Raw genomic sequence first — 17,853 nt, 5'->3', positions numbered from 1 at the left:
ATGAAGAACCACACACCTTTAATTCTCTGCCACACCATGAACAACCACACACCTTTAATTCTCTACCACACAATGAAGAACCACACCTTTAATTATCTGCCACACCATGAACAACCACACACCTTTAATTCTCTACCACACAATGAAGAACCACACCTTTAATTATCTGCCACACCATGAACAACCACACACCTTTAATTCTCTACCACACCATGAAGAACTCAGTGTGGTCAGCTCATCCAGAGATGTTGTTTCAAAGTTAGAAACTTAAGCTGTGATCAAAAATCGTAATTGTACATTTTACAACACATTTCTCTTTAATTAATAACACATTTCTCTTATTAATAACACATTTCTCTCTAATTAATAACACATTTCTCTCTCTAACACCCATCCATCCATTTACACATTTCTTTTTAATTTATAACACATTTCTTTTTAATTTATAATACATTTGTCTTTGATTAATAACACATTTCTCTTATTAATAACACATTTGTTTCTTATTAACACATTTATCTCTAATTAATAACACATTTCTCTTTAATTAATAACACATTTATCTCTAATTAATAACACATTTCTCTTTAATAACACATTTCTCTTTAGTTAATAACACATTTCTCTCTAATTAATAACACATTTCTCTAATTAATAACATTTCTCCAATTAATAACACATTTCTCTTATTAATAACACATTTCTCTTATTAATAACACATTTCTCTCTAATTAATAACACATTTCTCTTATTAATAACACATTTCTATTATCAATAACACATTTCTCTCTAATTAATAACATATTTCTCTTATTAACACATTTCTATTATTAATAACACATTTCTCTCTAATTAATAACATATTTCTCTTAACAATTTCTCTCTAATTAATAACACTTTGCTCTTAATAACACATTTCTCCAATTAATAACACATTTCTTTTATTAATAACACATTTTTCTCTAATACCCCTTTTCTCTTAGTAATAACACATTACTCTCTAATAACACATTTCTCTTAACAATTCCTCTCTAATTAATAACACGTTGCTCTTAATAACACATTTCTCTTATTAATAACACATTTCTCTTACTAACAATTTCCCCTCTAATTAATAACACATTTGTCTTTAATTAATAACACATTTCTCTCTACTAACAATTTCTCTCTAATTAATAACACATTTCTCTAATTAATAACACATTTCTCTAATTAATAACACATTTCTCTCTACTAACAATTTCTCTCTAATAAATAACACATTTCTCTTATTAATAACACATTTCTCTTACTAACAATTTCCCCTGTAATTAATAACACATTTGTCTTTAATTAATAACACATTTCTCTCTACTAACAATTTCTCTCTAATTAATAACACATTTCTCTAATTAATAACACATTTCTCTAAGTAATAACACATTTCTCTCTACTAACAATTTCTCTCTAATTAATAACACATTTCTCTTATTAATAACACATTTCTCTTACTAACAATTTCCCCTCTAATTAATAACACATTTGTCTTTAATTAATAACACATTTCTCTCTAATTAACACATTTCTGTAATTAGTAACACATTTCTCTTACTAACAATTTTTCTCTAATTAATAACACATTTATCTTTAATTAATAACACATTTATCTTTAATTAATAACACATTTCTCTCTAATTATGACACATTTGTCTTTGATTAATAACACATTTTTCTTTAATAACACATTTCTCTTTAATTAACACATTTGTCTTTGATTAATAACACATTTCTCTTTAATGAATAACAATTACTCTTTAATTAATAACACATTTCTCTCTAATTAATAACACATTTCTCTCTAATTAATAACACATTTCTCTCTAATTAATAACACATTTCTCTTTAATTAATAACACATTTCTCTTTAATTTATAGCACATTTCTCTATAATTTATAACACATTTCTTTTTAATTTATAACACATTTGTCTTTGATTAATAACACATTTCTATTATTAATAACACATTTCTATTATTAATAACACATTTCTATTATTAATAACACATTTCTCTTTAATTAATAACACATTTCTTTTTAATTAACACATTTCTCTAATAATAACATTTCTCTCTAATTAATAACACATTTCTCTCTAATTAATAACACATTTCTCTCTAATTAATAACACATTTCTCTTTAATTAATAACACATTTCTCTTTAATTTATAGCACATTACTCTATAATTTATAACACATTTCTTTTTAATTTATAACACATTTGTCTTTGATTAATAACACATTTCTATTATTAATAACACATTTCTCTTTAATTAATAACACATTTCTCTTTAATTAATAACACATTTATTTTTAATTAACACATTTCTCTCTAGTTAATAACACATTTCTCTAATTAACAACATTTCTCTTATTAATAACACATTTTTCTCTAATTAATAACACATTTCTCAAATTAATAACAATTTCTCTCTAATAACACATTTCTCTTAACGATTTCTCTCTAATTAATAACACTTTGCTCTTAATAACACATTTCTCTAATTAATAACACATTTCTCTTACTAACAATTTCTCTCTAATTAATAACACATTTCTCTTATTAATAACACATTTCACTTACTAACAATTTCCCCTCTAATTAATAACACATTTGTCTTTAATTAATAACATATTTCTCTTTAATTAATAACACATTTCTCTCTAACACATTTCTGTAATTAATAACACATTTCTCTTACTAACAATTTCTCTCTAATTAATAACACATTTCTCTTATTAATAACACATTTTTCTTAATAACACATTTCTCTAATAACACATTTCTCTTACTAACAATTTCTTTCTAATTAATAACACATTTCTTTTATTAATAACACATTTTTCTTAATAACACATTTCTCTAATAACACATTTCTCTTACTAAAAATGTCCCTCTAATAACACATTTCTCTTATTAATAACACATTTCTCTTAATAACAATTTCTCCCTAATTAATAACACATTTCTCTAATTAATAACACATTTCTCTTAATAACAATTTCTCCCTAATTAATAACACATTTCTCTAATTAATAACACATTTCTATTAATAACCATTGCTCTCTAATTAATAACACATTTGTCAAATGTTCAAATGGGTTGCACAAAAAAATTATTTCACATGAGAATCTGGATTTTTATTCATCCATCCATCCATCCATCCATTTTCTACTGTTTGTCCCTCTCGGGGTCGCGGGGATGCTGGAGCCTATCCCGGCTGCACTCGGGCGGAAGGTGGGGTACAACCTGGACATTGTGCTGCCCTATATACACACATATATATACATGTACATTTATATATTTGTGTGTGTAAGTGTATATACACATGCATATGTGTGTGTATACATACAGTATGCATTTGTGTACAGGCCAAAAGTTTGGACACACCTTCTCATGCAATGTGTTTTCTTTATTTTCATGACTATTTACATTATAGATTGTCACATCAAAACTATGAATGAACACATGTGGAGTTACGTACTTAACAAAAAAAGGTGAAATAACTGAAAACATGTTTTATATTCTAGTTTCTTCAAAATAGCCACCCTTTGCTCTGATTATTCCTTTGCACACTCTTGGCATTCTCTCCATGAGCTTCAAGAGGTAGTCACCTGAAATGGTTCTTCAACAGTCTTGAAGGAGTTAGCTCATGGAGAGAATGCTCATTCTTTCATGTTTTCATGCACGCCAAGTTTTTCAGTGGATAAAAAGTATTACTGTGGAGAAGAGCAGACATGACGTCCTTCCAACACGACACAGAAATCCATCAGTTCGCTGAATAAAATGCAAGCCAAGATGGGAGATGATTGGAGGACATTTTCCTTTGGCAGGAATCCTGGAGTTCTTCCACCACCAGCTGAAGGACATCGTAGAATACGCTGAGCTGAAGACTGTCTGCTTCCAGAACTTGAGGGAAGTGGGCAACGCTCTTCTCTTCTGTCTGCTCAGCGAACAAAGTCTGGTAAGAATGACTTTGTTTCTACTCATTACAATGTCAACCACTAGGGGGAGCAATACACCTATTTATATACTTTATATTTGTACTTCATATTGTTTTATACGTCATTTTGTTTTATACTTTATATTGTTTTATGCTTTATATTGTGATCGTAGTCGCAGGAAGAAGTGTGTGATCTGCTGCATGCTGCACCATTCCAGAACATTCTGCCCAGAGTCCACATCAAAGGTGCGTCAACTGCTGTTGTCTAAATGATGACTTTTAACTCGGACTTTAATTTAGTATTTCAGTAATTAATTTTTACGCTTTTTTGATCAATCATTTTCTGTAATAATAATTGCGGACAGATAAATGCAAATAAACTACTTAAACTATAGCATGCCTGTTAGTTAAAATATAAACTATAGCAATAAACTTAAATTAAAACAATTGTAAAATGTTAAAGCTCAACCACAATTTCTTTGATATATATATATACATACACACACACATACACACAGGTGTACCTAATATAGTGTCCCTCAAAGAGAAGTGTACCTAATTCTTTGTCCTTAAAAGAGAGGTGTGTCCTTAAAATACTGGTGTACCTAATGTAGTGTCCTTAAAACAAGTGTACCTAATTTGGTGTCCTGAAAACAGAGGTGTACCTAATGTAGTGTCCTTAGAATACAGATGTACTAAGGCAGTGTCCCTGGAAGAAAGGCGTACCTAATGGAAGAAAGGTGTATATAATGCAGTGTCTTTAGATGAGAGGTGTACCTAATGCAGTGTCCTTGAAGAGTGTACCTATTGCAGTGTATTTGGAAGAAAGGTGTCAAAGCGCTCTGAGTACCTTGAAGGTAGAAAAGCGCTATACAAGTAACACCCATTTATCATTTATTTACCTAATGCAGTGCCCTTGAAGAGCGTGCCTATCGCAGTTTCCTGGGAAGAGAGGCGTACCTAATGCAGTGTCTTTTGAAGAGTGGTGGATGTAATGCAGTGTCCTTAGAACAAGGTGTACCTAATGCAGGTGTACCAAATGCAGTGTCTTTACAAGGCAGGTGTACCTAATGCAGTGTCCTTGGAAGAAAGGTGTACCTAATAACAGGTGTATATAATGCAGTGTCTTTAGAAGAGAGGTGTACCTAATGCAGTGTCCTTGAAGAGCGTACTTATTGCAGTGTCCTTAGAAGAAAGGTGTACCTAACGCAGTGTCTATGTAGAGCATACCTATTGCAGTGTCCTTAGAAGAAAGGTGTACCTAATGCAGTGTACTTGGAAGCGAGGTGTACCTAATGCAGTGTCCTTGGAAGAAAGGTGTACCTAATAACAGGTGTATATAATGCAGTGTCTTTAGAAGAGAGGTGTACCTAGTGCAGTGTCCTTGAAGAGAGTACTTATTGCAGTGTCCTTAGAAGAAAGGTGTCGCAGTGTCTATGAAGAGCATACCTATTGCAGTGTCCTTGGAAGCGAGGTGTACCTAATGCCGTGTCCTTGGAAGTGAGGTGTACCCAATGCAGTGCCCTTGGAAGAGAGGCGTGTATTTAATGCAGTGTCTTTAGAGGGCAGGTGTACCTAATGCAGTGTCCTTGGAATAAAGGTGTACCTAATGTAGTGTCCTTGGAAGAGAGGCATACCTAATGTAGTGTCCTTAGACTACAGGTGTAACTAATGCAGTGTCCTTGGAAGAAAGGTGTACCTAATGCAGTGTCCTTGAAAGAAAGGTGTGGCATACCTAATGCAGTCTCCTTGGAAGAGAGGCGTACCTAATGTAGTGTCTTTAGAAGAGAGGTGTACCTAATGTAGTGTCTTTAGAAGAGAGGTGTACCTAATGTAGTGTCTTTAGAAGAGGTGTACCTAATGTAGTGTCTTTAGAAGAGAGGTGTACCTAATGTAGTGTCTTTAGAAGAGAGGTGTACCTAATGTAGTGTCTTTAGAAGAGAGGTGTACCTAATGTAGTGTCTTTAGAAGAGAGGTGTACCTAATGTAGTGTCTTTAGAAGAGAGGTGTACCTAATGTAGTGTCTTTAGAAGAGAGGTGTACCTAATGTAGTGTTCTTAGAAAGAGAGGTGTACCTAATGTAGTGTCTTTAGAAGAGAGGTGTACCTAATGTAGTGTCTTTAGAAGAGAGGTGTACCTAATGTAGTGTCTTTAGAAGAGAGGTGTACCTAATGCAGTCTCCTTGGAAGAGAGGCGTACCTAATGTAGTGTCTTTAGAAGAGAGGCGTACCTAATGTAGTGTCTTTAGAAGAGAGGCGTACCTAATGTAGTGTCTTTAGAAGAGAGGTGTACCTAATGTAGTGTCTTTAGAAGAGAGGTGTACCTAATGTAGTGTCTTTAGAAGAGAGGTGTACCTAATGTAGTGTCTTTAGAAGAGAGGTGTACCTAATGTAGTGTCTTTAGAAGAGAGGTGTACCTAATGTAGTGTCTTTAGAAGAGAGGTGTACCTAATGTAGTGTCTTTAGAAGAGAGGCGTACCTAATGTAGTGTCTTTAGAAGAGAGGCGTACCTAATGCAGTCTCCTTGGAAGAGAGGCGTACCTAATGCAGTCTCCTTGGAAGAGAGGCGTACCTAATGTAGTGTCTTTAGAAGAGAGGCGTACCTAATGTAGTGTCTTTAGAAGAGAGGCGTACCTAATGTAGTGTCTTTAGAAGAGAGGCGTACCTAATGTAGTGTCTTTAGAAGAGAGGCGTACCTAATGTAGTGTCTTTAGAAGAGAGGTGTACCTAATGTAGTGTCTTTAGAAGAGAGGTGTACCTAATGTAGTGTCTTTAGAAGAGAGGTGTACCTAATGTAGTGTCTTTAGAAGAGAGGTGTACCTAATGTAGTGTCTTTAGAAGAGGGTTGTACCTAATGTAGTGTCTTTAGAAGAGAGGTGTACCTAATGTAGTGTCTTTAGAAGAGAGGTGTACCTAATGTAGTGTCTTTAGAAGAGAGGTGTACCTAATGTAGTGTCTTTAGAAGAGAGGTGTACCTAATGTAGTGTCTTTAGAAGAGAGGTGTACCTAATGTAGTGTCTTTAGAAGAGAGGTGTACCTAATGTAGTGTCTTTAGAAGAGAGGTGTACCTAATGTAGTGTCTTTAAAAGAGAGGTGTACCTAATGTAGTGTCTTTAGAAGAGAGGTGTACCTAATGTAGTGTCTTTAGAAGAGAGGTGTACCTAATGTAGTGTCTTTAGAAGAGAGGCGTACCTAATGTAGTGTCTTTAGAAGAGAGGTGCATTGTGGCTGTTAAGATGTGTGTGTGTGTGTGTGTGTGTGTGTGTGTGTGTGTGTGTGTGTGTGTGTGTGTGTGTGTGTGTGTGTGTAGAAGGAGAGCGCCTGGATGCCAAGATGAAGCGCCTGGAGTCCAAGTACACGGCGCTGCACATGGTTCCTCTCATCGAGAGACTGGGCACACCTCAGGTAGCAGCCATGATAAAAGTGCTAAGCATAACGTGTCTTGACACTTCCTGTCCGCCAAGCAGCAGATCGCCATCGCACGTGAGGGTGACCTGCTGACCAAAGAGCGTCTGTGCTGCGGCCTCTCCATGTTCGAGGTCATCCTGGCACGTGTGCGCACCTTCCTGGACGACCCCATCTGGCGCGGCCCGCTGCCTAGCAATGGCGTGATGCACGTGGACGAGTGCGTGGAGTTCCACCGCCTGTGGAGCGCCATGCAGTTTGTCTACTGCATCCCTGTGGGCGCACACGAGTTCACCGTGGAGTGAGTGACACCCTCACCCGCTCACACCACCCTCACCTTCACCCTCACCCTCGCCTTCACCTGCCGCCATGCTTGTGTGCAGGCAGTGCTTTGGTGATGGCCTCCACTGGGCGGGCTGCTTGATCATCTCCCTGCTGGGACAACATCGCCGCTTTGACATCCTGGACTTCAGCTACCACCTGCTCAAGGTGCAGAAACACGACGGCAAGGATGAGGTCATCAAGAGTGTGGTGAGTCTCACTTTTACCTCTAATACATCTAATAATACATCAATACTATACTTTACTCAAGTATATATAATAACATTCTTTACTCAATTATATAAATATATAATATATATAGTAAACATACTTTACTCAAGTATATAAATATATATATAAATATATATAATAAACATACTTTACTCAAATATATAAATATATATAATAAACATACTTTACTCAAACATATAAATATATATAATAAACATACTTTACTCAAATATATAATATATATAGTAAACATACTTTACTCAAGTATATAACTATATAATATATATAATAACACACTTTACTCAGATATATAAATATATATAATAAACATACTTTACTCAAATATATAATATATATAGTAAACATACTTTACTCAAGTATATAACTATATAATATATATAATAACACACTTTACTCAAGTATATAAATATATATAATAAACATACTTTACTCAAATATATAAATATATAATATATATAGTAAACATACTTTAATCAAGTATATAAATATATAATATATATAATAAACACACTTTACTCAAGTATATAAATATATATAATAAACATACTTTACTCAAATATATAAATATATATAATAAACATACTTTACTCAAATATATAAATAAACATACTTTACTCAAATATATAATATACATAGTAAACATACTTTACTCAAGTATATAAATATATAATATATATAATAAACACACTTTACTCAAGTATATAAATATATAATATATATATAATAAACACACTTTACTCAAGTATATAAATATATATAATAAACATACTTTACTCAAATATATAAATATATATAATAAACATACTTTACTCAAGTATATAAATATATATAATAAACATACTTTACTCAAATATATAAATATATATAATAAACATACTTTACTCAAATATATAAATATATAATATATATAGTAAACATACTTTACTCAAGTATATAAATATATATAATAAACATACTTTACTCAAATATATAAATATATAATATATATAATAAACAAACCTAATTTACTCAAGTCAGTCAATATATATTTGATGTAATAAATACAATATTCAAGTCTATAAATTATAATATATATAATAAACATACTTTACTCAAGTATATAAATATATAATATATATAATAAATAAACATACTTTATTCAAGTCTATAAATATATAATATATATAATAAACATACTTTACTCAAGTATATAAATATATAATATATCAATCAATCAATGTTTATTTATATAGCCCTAAATCACTAGTGTCTCAAAGGGCTGTACAAGCCACAACGACATCCTCGGTGTCGAGTGGGTCTGATATAATATTGTGAAAGTCCAACACATCAGCGAAAGTCCAGTCCATGGTGGGGCCAGCGGGAACCATCCCGAGTGGAGACGGGTCAGCAGCGTAGAGATGTCCCCATCTGATGGACAGGCTAGCGGTCCACCCCGGAGCAGAGTAGAAAAGAAAAGAAAAGAAACGGCAGATCAACTGGTCTAAAAAGGGAGTCTATTTAAAGGCTAGAGTATACAAATGAGTTTTAAGATGAGACTTAAATGCTTCTACTGAGGTAGCATCTCTAACTTTTACCGGGAGGGCATTCCATAGTATTGGAGCCCGAATAGAAAACGCTCTATAGCCCGCAGACTTTTTTTGGGCTCTGGGAATCACTAATAAGCCGGAGTTCTTTGAACGCAGATTTCTTGCCGGGACATATGGTACAATACAATCAGCAAGATAGGCAGGAGCTTGACCGTGTAGTATTTTATACGTAAGTAGTAAAACCTTAAAGTCGCATCTTAGGTGCACAGGAAGCCAGTGCAAGTGAGCCAGTATAGGCGTAATATGATCAAACTTTCTTGTTTTTGTCAAAAGTCTAGCAGCCGCATTTTGTACCATCTGTAATCTTTTAATGCTAGACATAGGGAGGCCCGAAAATAATACGTTACAGTAATCGAGACGAGATGTAACGAACGCATGGATAATGATCTCAGCATCGCTTGTGGACAAAATGGAACGAATTTTAGCGATATTACGGAGATGAAAGAAGGCCGTTTTAGTAACACTCTTAATGTGTGACTCAAACGAGAGAGTTGGGTCGAAGATAATACCCAGATTCTTTACCGAGTCGCCTTGTTTAATTGTTTGGTTGTCAAATGTTAAGGTGGTATTATTAAATAGATGTTGGTGTTGAGCAGGACCGATAATCAGCATTTCCGTTTTCTTAGCGTTGAGTTGCAAAAAGTTAGCGGACATCCATTGTTTAATTTCATTAAGACACGCCTCCAGCTGACTACAATCCGGCGTGTTGGTCAGCTTTAGGGGCATGTAGAGTTGAGTGTCATCAGCATAACAGTGAAAGCTAACACGTATGATGTCACCTAGCGGCAGCATGTAAATACTAAAGAGTGCAGGGCCAAGAACTGAACCCTGGGGAACTCCGCACGTTACCTTAACATAGTCCGAGGTCACATTGTTATGGGAGACACACTGCATCCTGTCAGTAAGATAAGAGTTAAACCAAGACAAGGCTAAGTCTGACATCCCAATACGCGTTTTGATACGCTCTAATAAAATATTATGATCAACAGTATCGAAAGCGGCGCTAAGATCAAGAAGCAGCAACATAGATGACGCATCAGAATCCATCGTCAGCAATAGATCATTAGTCATTTTTGCGAGGGCTGTCTCCGTAGAGTGATTTGCCCTGAAACCGGATTGAAAAGGTTCACAGAGATTGTTAGTCACTAAGTGTTCATTTAGCTGCTGTGCGACAATTTTTTCGAGAATTTTCGAGATAAACGGTAGGTGGGACACCGGCCGGTAGTTCACCATGAGGTCAGGATCGAGGTTAGGTCTTTTGAGTAGAGGATGAATAACCGCTTTTTTGAATGCTAGAGGAACAGTACCAGAGGAAAGTGATAGGTTTATAATATTTAACACTGATGGACCTAATAAAACAAAAAGCTCCTTGATAAGTTTCCCAGGAATTGGGTCAAGTAAACATGTTGTTTGTTTTGTCCCATTTACACATTTTAACAATTCCTCCAATGTTATTTCATCAAAGAGAGAGAAACTATTTTGGAGGGCAATGTCCGTCGTATATACAGTCATATTTGTGTTAATAGAACCCAGTTGTGGCTGGGATGCATTGTCTTTAATCTCTTTTCTGATGAGTTCAATTTTCTTATTAAAGAAATTCATAAAGTCATCTGCTGAGTGGGTGGAGCTACTGGGAGGAGTCCCTTGTTGGGTTAGCGATGCTACTGTACTAAACAAAAATTTAGGATCATTTTTGTTGAGGTGGATGAGATTTGAGTAATATTTAGCTTTAGCTGAGGTAAGCATGCGTTTATAAGTTATTAAACTATCACTCCATGCTTGATGGAAAACCTCAAGTTTAGTCGCACGCCATTTGCGTTCCAGCTTTCTACATGATAATTTCTGGGCTTTAGTTTCTTCTGTAAACCATGGGGTACGCCTTTTAGGGGCCCTTTTTAGCTTTAGCGGTGCTACAATATCAATGGTGTCGCGCAGGGCGTCGTTAAAGTTGTTAGTGAGGTTATCAATAGAGCCCACATAATTTGGGAAAGGTGCCATTACTGAAGGCAGTAGGTCAGTAAGAGTCGTCGTTGTGGCAGTATTAATGTTGCGGCTGCTATAGTAGTTATTATTATTATTATTAGTTTGTTGACAATGAGTCCGAACTTCGAATTTTATAAGGTAATGATCGGACATTACTTTAGTGTACGGGAGTATCGTAACTTTAGAGGTGGTGACACCCCTGACAAGCACTAGATCTATCGTATTACCGTTGCGATGTGTGGGTTCATTTATTATTTGTGTAAGACCACAGCTATCAATTATAGTCTGGAGCGCCACGCATGGAGGGTCCGATGGGGTATTCATATGGATGTTAAAGTCTCCCATTATGATTATATTGTCGGCGTGCGTCACTAGATCAGCAACGAACTCTGAAAATTCATTGATAAAGTCCGAATAGGGCCCTGGGGGGCGGTAGATGACAGCCAGGTGGAGAGGCAGCGGTGTGACAAACCTCATAGTGAGCACCTCAAACGAGTTATATTTATTATTTAGGTCCGAGGTAAGGCTAAAGTTTTTGTTGTATATTGGTGCAACACCCCCACCCCTTTTAATGGGGCGGGCAATATGCGTTCCCGCATAGCCAGGAGGAGACGCCTCACCCAGCGCAAAAAATTCGTCTGGTTTGAGCCAGGTCTCGGCTAAACCAACGACATCAAGATTGTTGTCTCTGATGACTTCATTAACTAATAACGTTTTGGAAGACAATGACCTTATGTTTAAAAAGCCCATATTATAGGTAGTGGGCTGTTTTGAGGAGTTTTTGTTGAAAGTATCCGTAGTAGCAATATTAATAATGTTACGTTTATTATGCATAGTGCACTTTAAATAATTTCGACCATATCTAGGAATTGATATGACAGGAATTTTTAGATTGTTTGCCACCTCAGTAAAATGCATGTCCACCTCTGACGCAGAAAAAACATTATGTGAGTATATATATATATATAATAAACATACTTTACTCAAGTATATAAATATATAATAAACATACTTTACTCAAGTATATAAATATATAATATATATAATAAACATACTTTACTCAGATATATAAATATATAATACATATAATAAACATACTTTACTCAAGTATATAAATATATAATATATATAATAAACATACTTTACTCAAGTATATAAATATATATATAATAAACAAACATAATTTACTCAAGTCAGTCAATATATATTTGATATAATAAATACAATATTCAAGTCTATAAATATTTAATATATATAATAAACATACTTTACTCAAGTATATAAATATATAATAAACTTACTTTACTAAAGTATATAAATATATAATATATATAATAAACATACTTTACTGAAATATATAAACATATAATATATATAATAAACATACTTTACTCAAGTATATAAATATATAATAAACATACTTTACTCAAGTATATAAATATATAATAAACATACTTTACTCAAGTATATAAATATAAACATACTTTACTCAAGTATATAAATATATAATAAACATACTTTACTCAAGTATATAAATATATAATATATATAATAAGCAAACATAATTTACTCAAGTCAGTCAATATATATTTTATATAATAAATACTTTATTCAAGTCTATGAATATATATAATAAATAAACATACTTTATTCAAGTCAGTCTATAGATATTTTATACAATAAATGGATAAAACATTGAGCTGTCCTGCTGCTGCCTGTAGGACCCACATCACTTCCTACAAGACTTTGTTGCCTGATTTAAAATATTGACAGGCAGCTGGTGTAGACTCCAGCTCGCCCCTGACGACCGAACCTTAGGAAATAACTTTTATTTGCTCATTGTGTGACTAAATTAATTTATATTGTCCAAATAATTTCCTCCTTTTTTTGGTTTAAATCACAAATAGTTTTTTGATTTGACAGACAAAATTACATTTGACATAGCAGACATGAAATGTGTACAAATAGAAAACATGAAATAGGAAATGTTGTATTATGACAGTGATTATTTTTTTTTTTAAAATTAAATTTTTAAAAAGCTGCTAATTTTGTTTGCTGAATTGTTTTAAAGTGCAATAATAAAGCAAAATACTCAAAAAAATTGAAGTACACATGAATTCAAACATTTGAAGTTTAGGAAATGATGGGAGGCTGCAATACACCAACGTAAAATTAAGTTTATATTGCCAAAATCATTTGCTAAAATGTTATTTCTATTTTAGTTTGACAGACAAAATCAAATACATTTCACCAGGCTTTACGTTCCACATAGCAGACATGAAATGTATACAAATACATTTCATTATTACAGTCCATTTATTTTGAAAATACATTTTAAAAAAGGTCATTTTTAATGCTGAAAATGGGAGCAAAAAAAGTGCAATGTGACCAAAATACTGATATTGTATTTATAAATGTTGCATTTTAAGTTAATTTTTGTTGTCCAAATAATTTGCAAAAAAAGTAAATTAAATCAAAAATAAAAATGGAAGCAAAAAAAGTGCAGTGATGTGACCAAAATATTGATATTGTATTTAAAATATTGCATTTTAAATACATTTTTGTTGTCCAAATAATTTGCAAAAAAATTACATTAATCACTTTTTTTTAAAAATGTGTTTGAAGCTCAAATAAATGTCCTTAAGCTTTAAATTCAACATTGCACACATTAACAAATATGAAGTGTTCTATTGATTTAAAGTATAATCGACTAGTTTTAACAAATACATTTTTGTTGTCCAAATAATTTGCAAAAAAAACCTAAATTAAATCAAAAATAAAAATGGAAGCAAAAAAAGTGTAGTGATGTGACCTAAATATTGATATTGTATTTATAAAATATTGCATTTTAAGTAAATTTGTTGTCCAAATAATTTGCAAAAAAACCCTCAATTTAATCAAAAATAAAAATGGGAGCAAAAAAAGTGCAGTGATGTGACCAAAATATTGATATTGTATTTATAAAATATTGCATTTTAAATACATTTTTGTTGTCCAAATAATTTGCAAAAAAACCTAAATTAAATCAAAAATAAAAATGGAAGCAAAAAAAGTGCAGTGATGTGACCTAAATACTGATATTGTATTTATAAAATATTGCATTTTAAGTAAATTGGTTGTCCAAATAATTTGCAAAAAAACCTCAATTTAATCAAAAATAAAAATAAAAGTGGGAGCAAAAAAAGTGCAGTGATGTGACCAAAATATTGATATTGTATTTATAAAATATTGCATTTTAAATACATTTTTGTTGTCCAAATAATTTGCTAAAAAATTACATTAATCTTTTTTTTTTTTTTTAATGAGTTTAAAGCTCAAATAAATGTCCTAAAGCTTTAAATTGAACATTGCACACATTAACAAATATGAAGTGTTCTATTGATTTAAAGTATAATCGACTAGTTTTAACAAATACATTTTTGTTGTCCAAATAATTTGCAAAAAAAACCTAAATTAAATCAAAAATAAAAATGGAAGCAAAAAAGTGCAGTGATGTGACCTAAATATTGATATTGTATTTATAAAATGTTGCATTTTAAGTAAATTTGTTGTCCAAATAATTTGCAAAAAAACCCTCAATTTAATCAAAAATAAAAATGGGAGCAAAAAAAGTGCAGTGATGTGACCAAAATATTGATATTGTATTTATAAAATATTGCATTTTAAATACATTTTTGTTGTCCAAATAATTTGCTAAAAAATTACATTAATCTTTTTTTTTTTTTAATGAGTTTAAAGCTCAAATAAATGTCCTAAAGCTTTAAATTCAACATTGCACACACTAACAATTATGAAGTGTTATAATGAACCAAAATACTCTGATATTGTATAAATTTAAAGTATAATTGATCAATATTTTTACAAAACAAGCAGAAGCTGCAACTGAATATGAATTTATTACATTTCAAGTTCATTCATGTTGTCCAAATAATGAGCTAAATTTCTTAAATCACAAATTGTGTTAATGTTCCAAAAAAAAATTTGTTACATTTGTCTGACGTGAATTGAAACAATTAAAAATATGTGACACTTTTTTATTAAAAAATTATTTAAAAGGATTAAATATTTGTTAAAAAAGTGTTTTTTTTAACTTAATGTCAAGAAAAGTATTGCGACATAATCACTGGATGATCAATAAATATTTGCAATACACCAACGTAAAATTAAGTTTATATTGCCAAAATAATTTGCTAAAATGTTATTTCTATTTTAGTTTGACAGACAAAATCAAATACATTTCACCAGGCTTTACATTCCACATAGCAGACATGAAATGTATACAAATACATTTCATTATTAGTCCATTTATTTTGAAAATACATTTAAAAAAAGGTAATTTTTAATGCTGAAAATGGGAGCAAAAAAAGTGCAATGTGACCAAAATACTGATATTGTATTTATAAAATGTTGCATTTTAAGTTAATTTTTGTTGTCCAAATAATTTGCAAAAAAACCTAAATGAAATAAAAAATAAAAATGGAAGAAAAAAAAGTGCAGTGATGTGACCTAAATATTGATATTGTATTTATAAAATATTGCATTTTAAGTAAATTTGTTGTCCAAATAATTTGCAAAAAAAACCCTCAATTTAATCAAAAATAAAAATGGGAGCAAAAAAGGTGCAGTGATGTGACCAAAATATTGATATTGTATTTATAAAATATTGCATTTTAAATACATTTTTGTTCTCCAAATAATTTGCAAAAAAACCTAAATTAAATCAAAAATAAAAATGGAAGCAAAAAAAGTGCAGTGATGTGACCTAAATACTGATATTGTATTTATAAAATATTGCATTTTAAGTAAATTGGTTGTCCAAATAATTTGCAAAAAAACCTCAATTTAATCAAAAATAAAAATAAAAGTGGGAGCAAAAAAAGTGCAGTGATGTGACCAAAATATTGATATTGTATTTATAAAATATTGCATTTTAAATACATTTTTGTTGTCCAAATAATTTGCAAAAAAATTACATTAATCTTTTTTTTTTTTTTTAAATGAGTTTAAAGCTCAAATAAATGTCCTAAAGCTTTAAATTCAACATTGCACACACTAACAAATATGAAGTGTTATAATGAACCAAAATACTCTGATATTGTATAAATTTAAAGTATAATTGATCAATATTTTTACAAAACAAGCAGAAGCTGCAACTGAAAATGAATTTATTACATTTCAGGTTCATTCATGTTGTCCAAATAATGAGCTAAATTTCTTAAATCACAAATTGTGTTAATGTTCCAAAAAATAATTTATTGTTACATTTGTCTGACGTGAATTGAAACAATTAAAAATATGTGACACTTTTTTATTAAAAAATTATTTAAAAGGATTAAATATTTGTTAAAAAAGTGTTTTTTTTAACTTAATGTCAAGAAAAGTATTGCGACATAATCACTGGATGATCAATAAATATTTGCAATACACCAACGTAAAATTAAGTTTATATTGCCAAAATAATTTGCTAAAATGTTATTTCTATTTTAGTTTGACAGACAAAATCAAATACATTTCACCAGGCTTTACATTCCACATAGCAGACATGAAATGTATACAAATACATTTCATTATTAGTCCATTTATTTTGAAAATACATTTTAAAAAAGGTCATTTTTAATGCTGAAAATGGGAGCAAAAAAAAGTGCAATGTGACCAAAATACTGATATTGTATTTATAAAATGTTGCATTTTAAGTTAATTTTTGTTGTCCAAATAATTTGCAAAAAAAGTAAATTAAATCAAAAATAAAAATGGAAGCAAAAAAAGTGCAGTGATGTGACCAAAATATTGATATTGTATTTAAAATATTGCATTTTAAATACATTTTTGTTGTCCAAATAATTTGCAAAAAAATTACATTAATTTTTTTTTTTAAATGTGTTTGAAGCTCAAATAAATGTCCTTAAGCTTTAAATTGAACATTGCACACACTAACAAATATGAAGTGTTCTATTGATTTAAAGTATAATCGACTAGTTTTAACAAATACATTTTTGTTGTCCAAATAATTTGCAAAAAAAACCCTAAATTAAATCAAAAATGGAAGCAAAAAAAGTGCAGTGATGTGACCTAAATATTGATATTGTATTTATAAAATATTGCATTTTAAGTAAATTTGTTGTCCAAATAATTTGCAAAAAAACCCTCAATTTAATCAAAAATAAAAATGGGAGCAAAAAAAGTGCAGTGATGTGACCAAAATATTGATATTGTATTTCTAAAATATTGCATTTTAAATACATTTTTGTTGTCCAAATAATTTGCTAAAAAATTACATTAATCTTTTTATTTTTTTTTAAATGAGTTTAAAGCTCAAATAAATGTCCT

General features: G+C 31.1%; 1 protein-coding gene across 3 annotated transcripts in view; it reads left to right on the top strand.

The window, feature by feature from the left end:
* Positions 1-17,853, top strand: part of cyfip1 (cytoplasmic FMR1 interacting protein 1) — an 85,946-nt gene that overhangs the window by 66,084 nt on the left and 2,009 nt on the right. For 2 of the 3 annotated variants that reach the window (XM_062038839.1, XM_062038838.1), the window contains exons 26-30: positions 3,871-4,001; positions 4,154-4,226; positions 7,290-7,384; positions 7,447-7,685; positions 7,768-7,915. In XM_062038839.1, coding sequence (XP_061894823.1) covers positions 3,871-4,001; positions 4,154-4,226; positions 7,290-7,384; positions 7,447-7,685; positions 7,768-7,915 — 686 coding nt within the window. The remainder of the gene's footprint in view (positions 1-3,870; positions 4,002-4,153; positions 4,227-7,289; positions 7,385-7,446; positions 7,686-7,767; positions 7,916-17,853) is intronic. The other variant, XM_062038840.1, reaches the window with a different exon arrangement.

Source organism: Entelurus aequoreus, linkage group LG27 (genome assembly GCF_033978785.1).
Source record: "Entelurus aequoreus isolate RoL-2023_Sb linkage group LG27, RoL_Eaeq_v1.1, whole genome shotgun sequence".
NCBI lineage: Eukaryota > Metazoa > Chordata > Actinopteri > Syngnathiformes > Syngnathidae > Entelurus > Entelurus aequoreus.
This window is presented reverse-complemented; position numbering and strand designations above follow the sequence as displayed.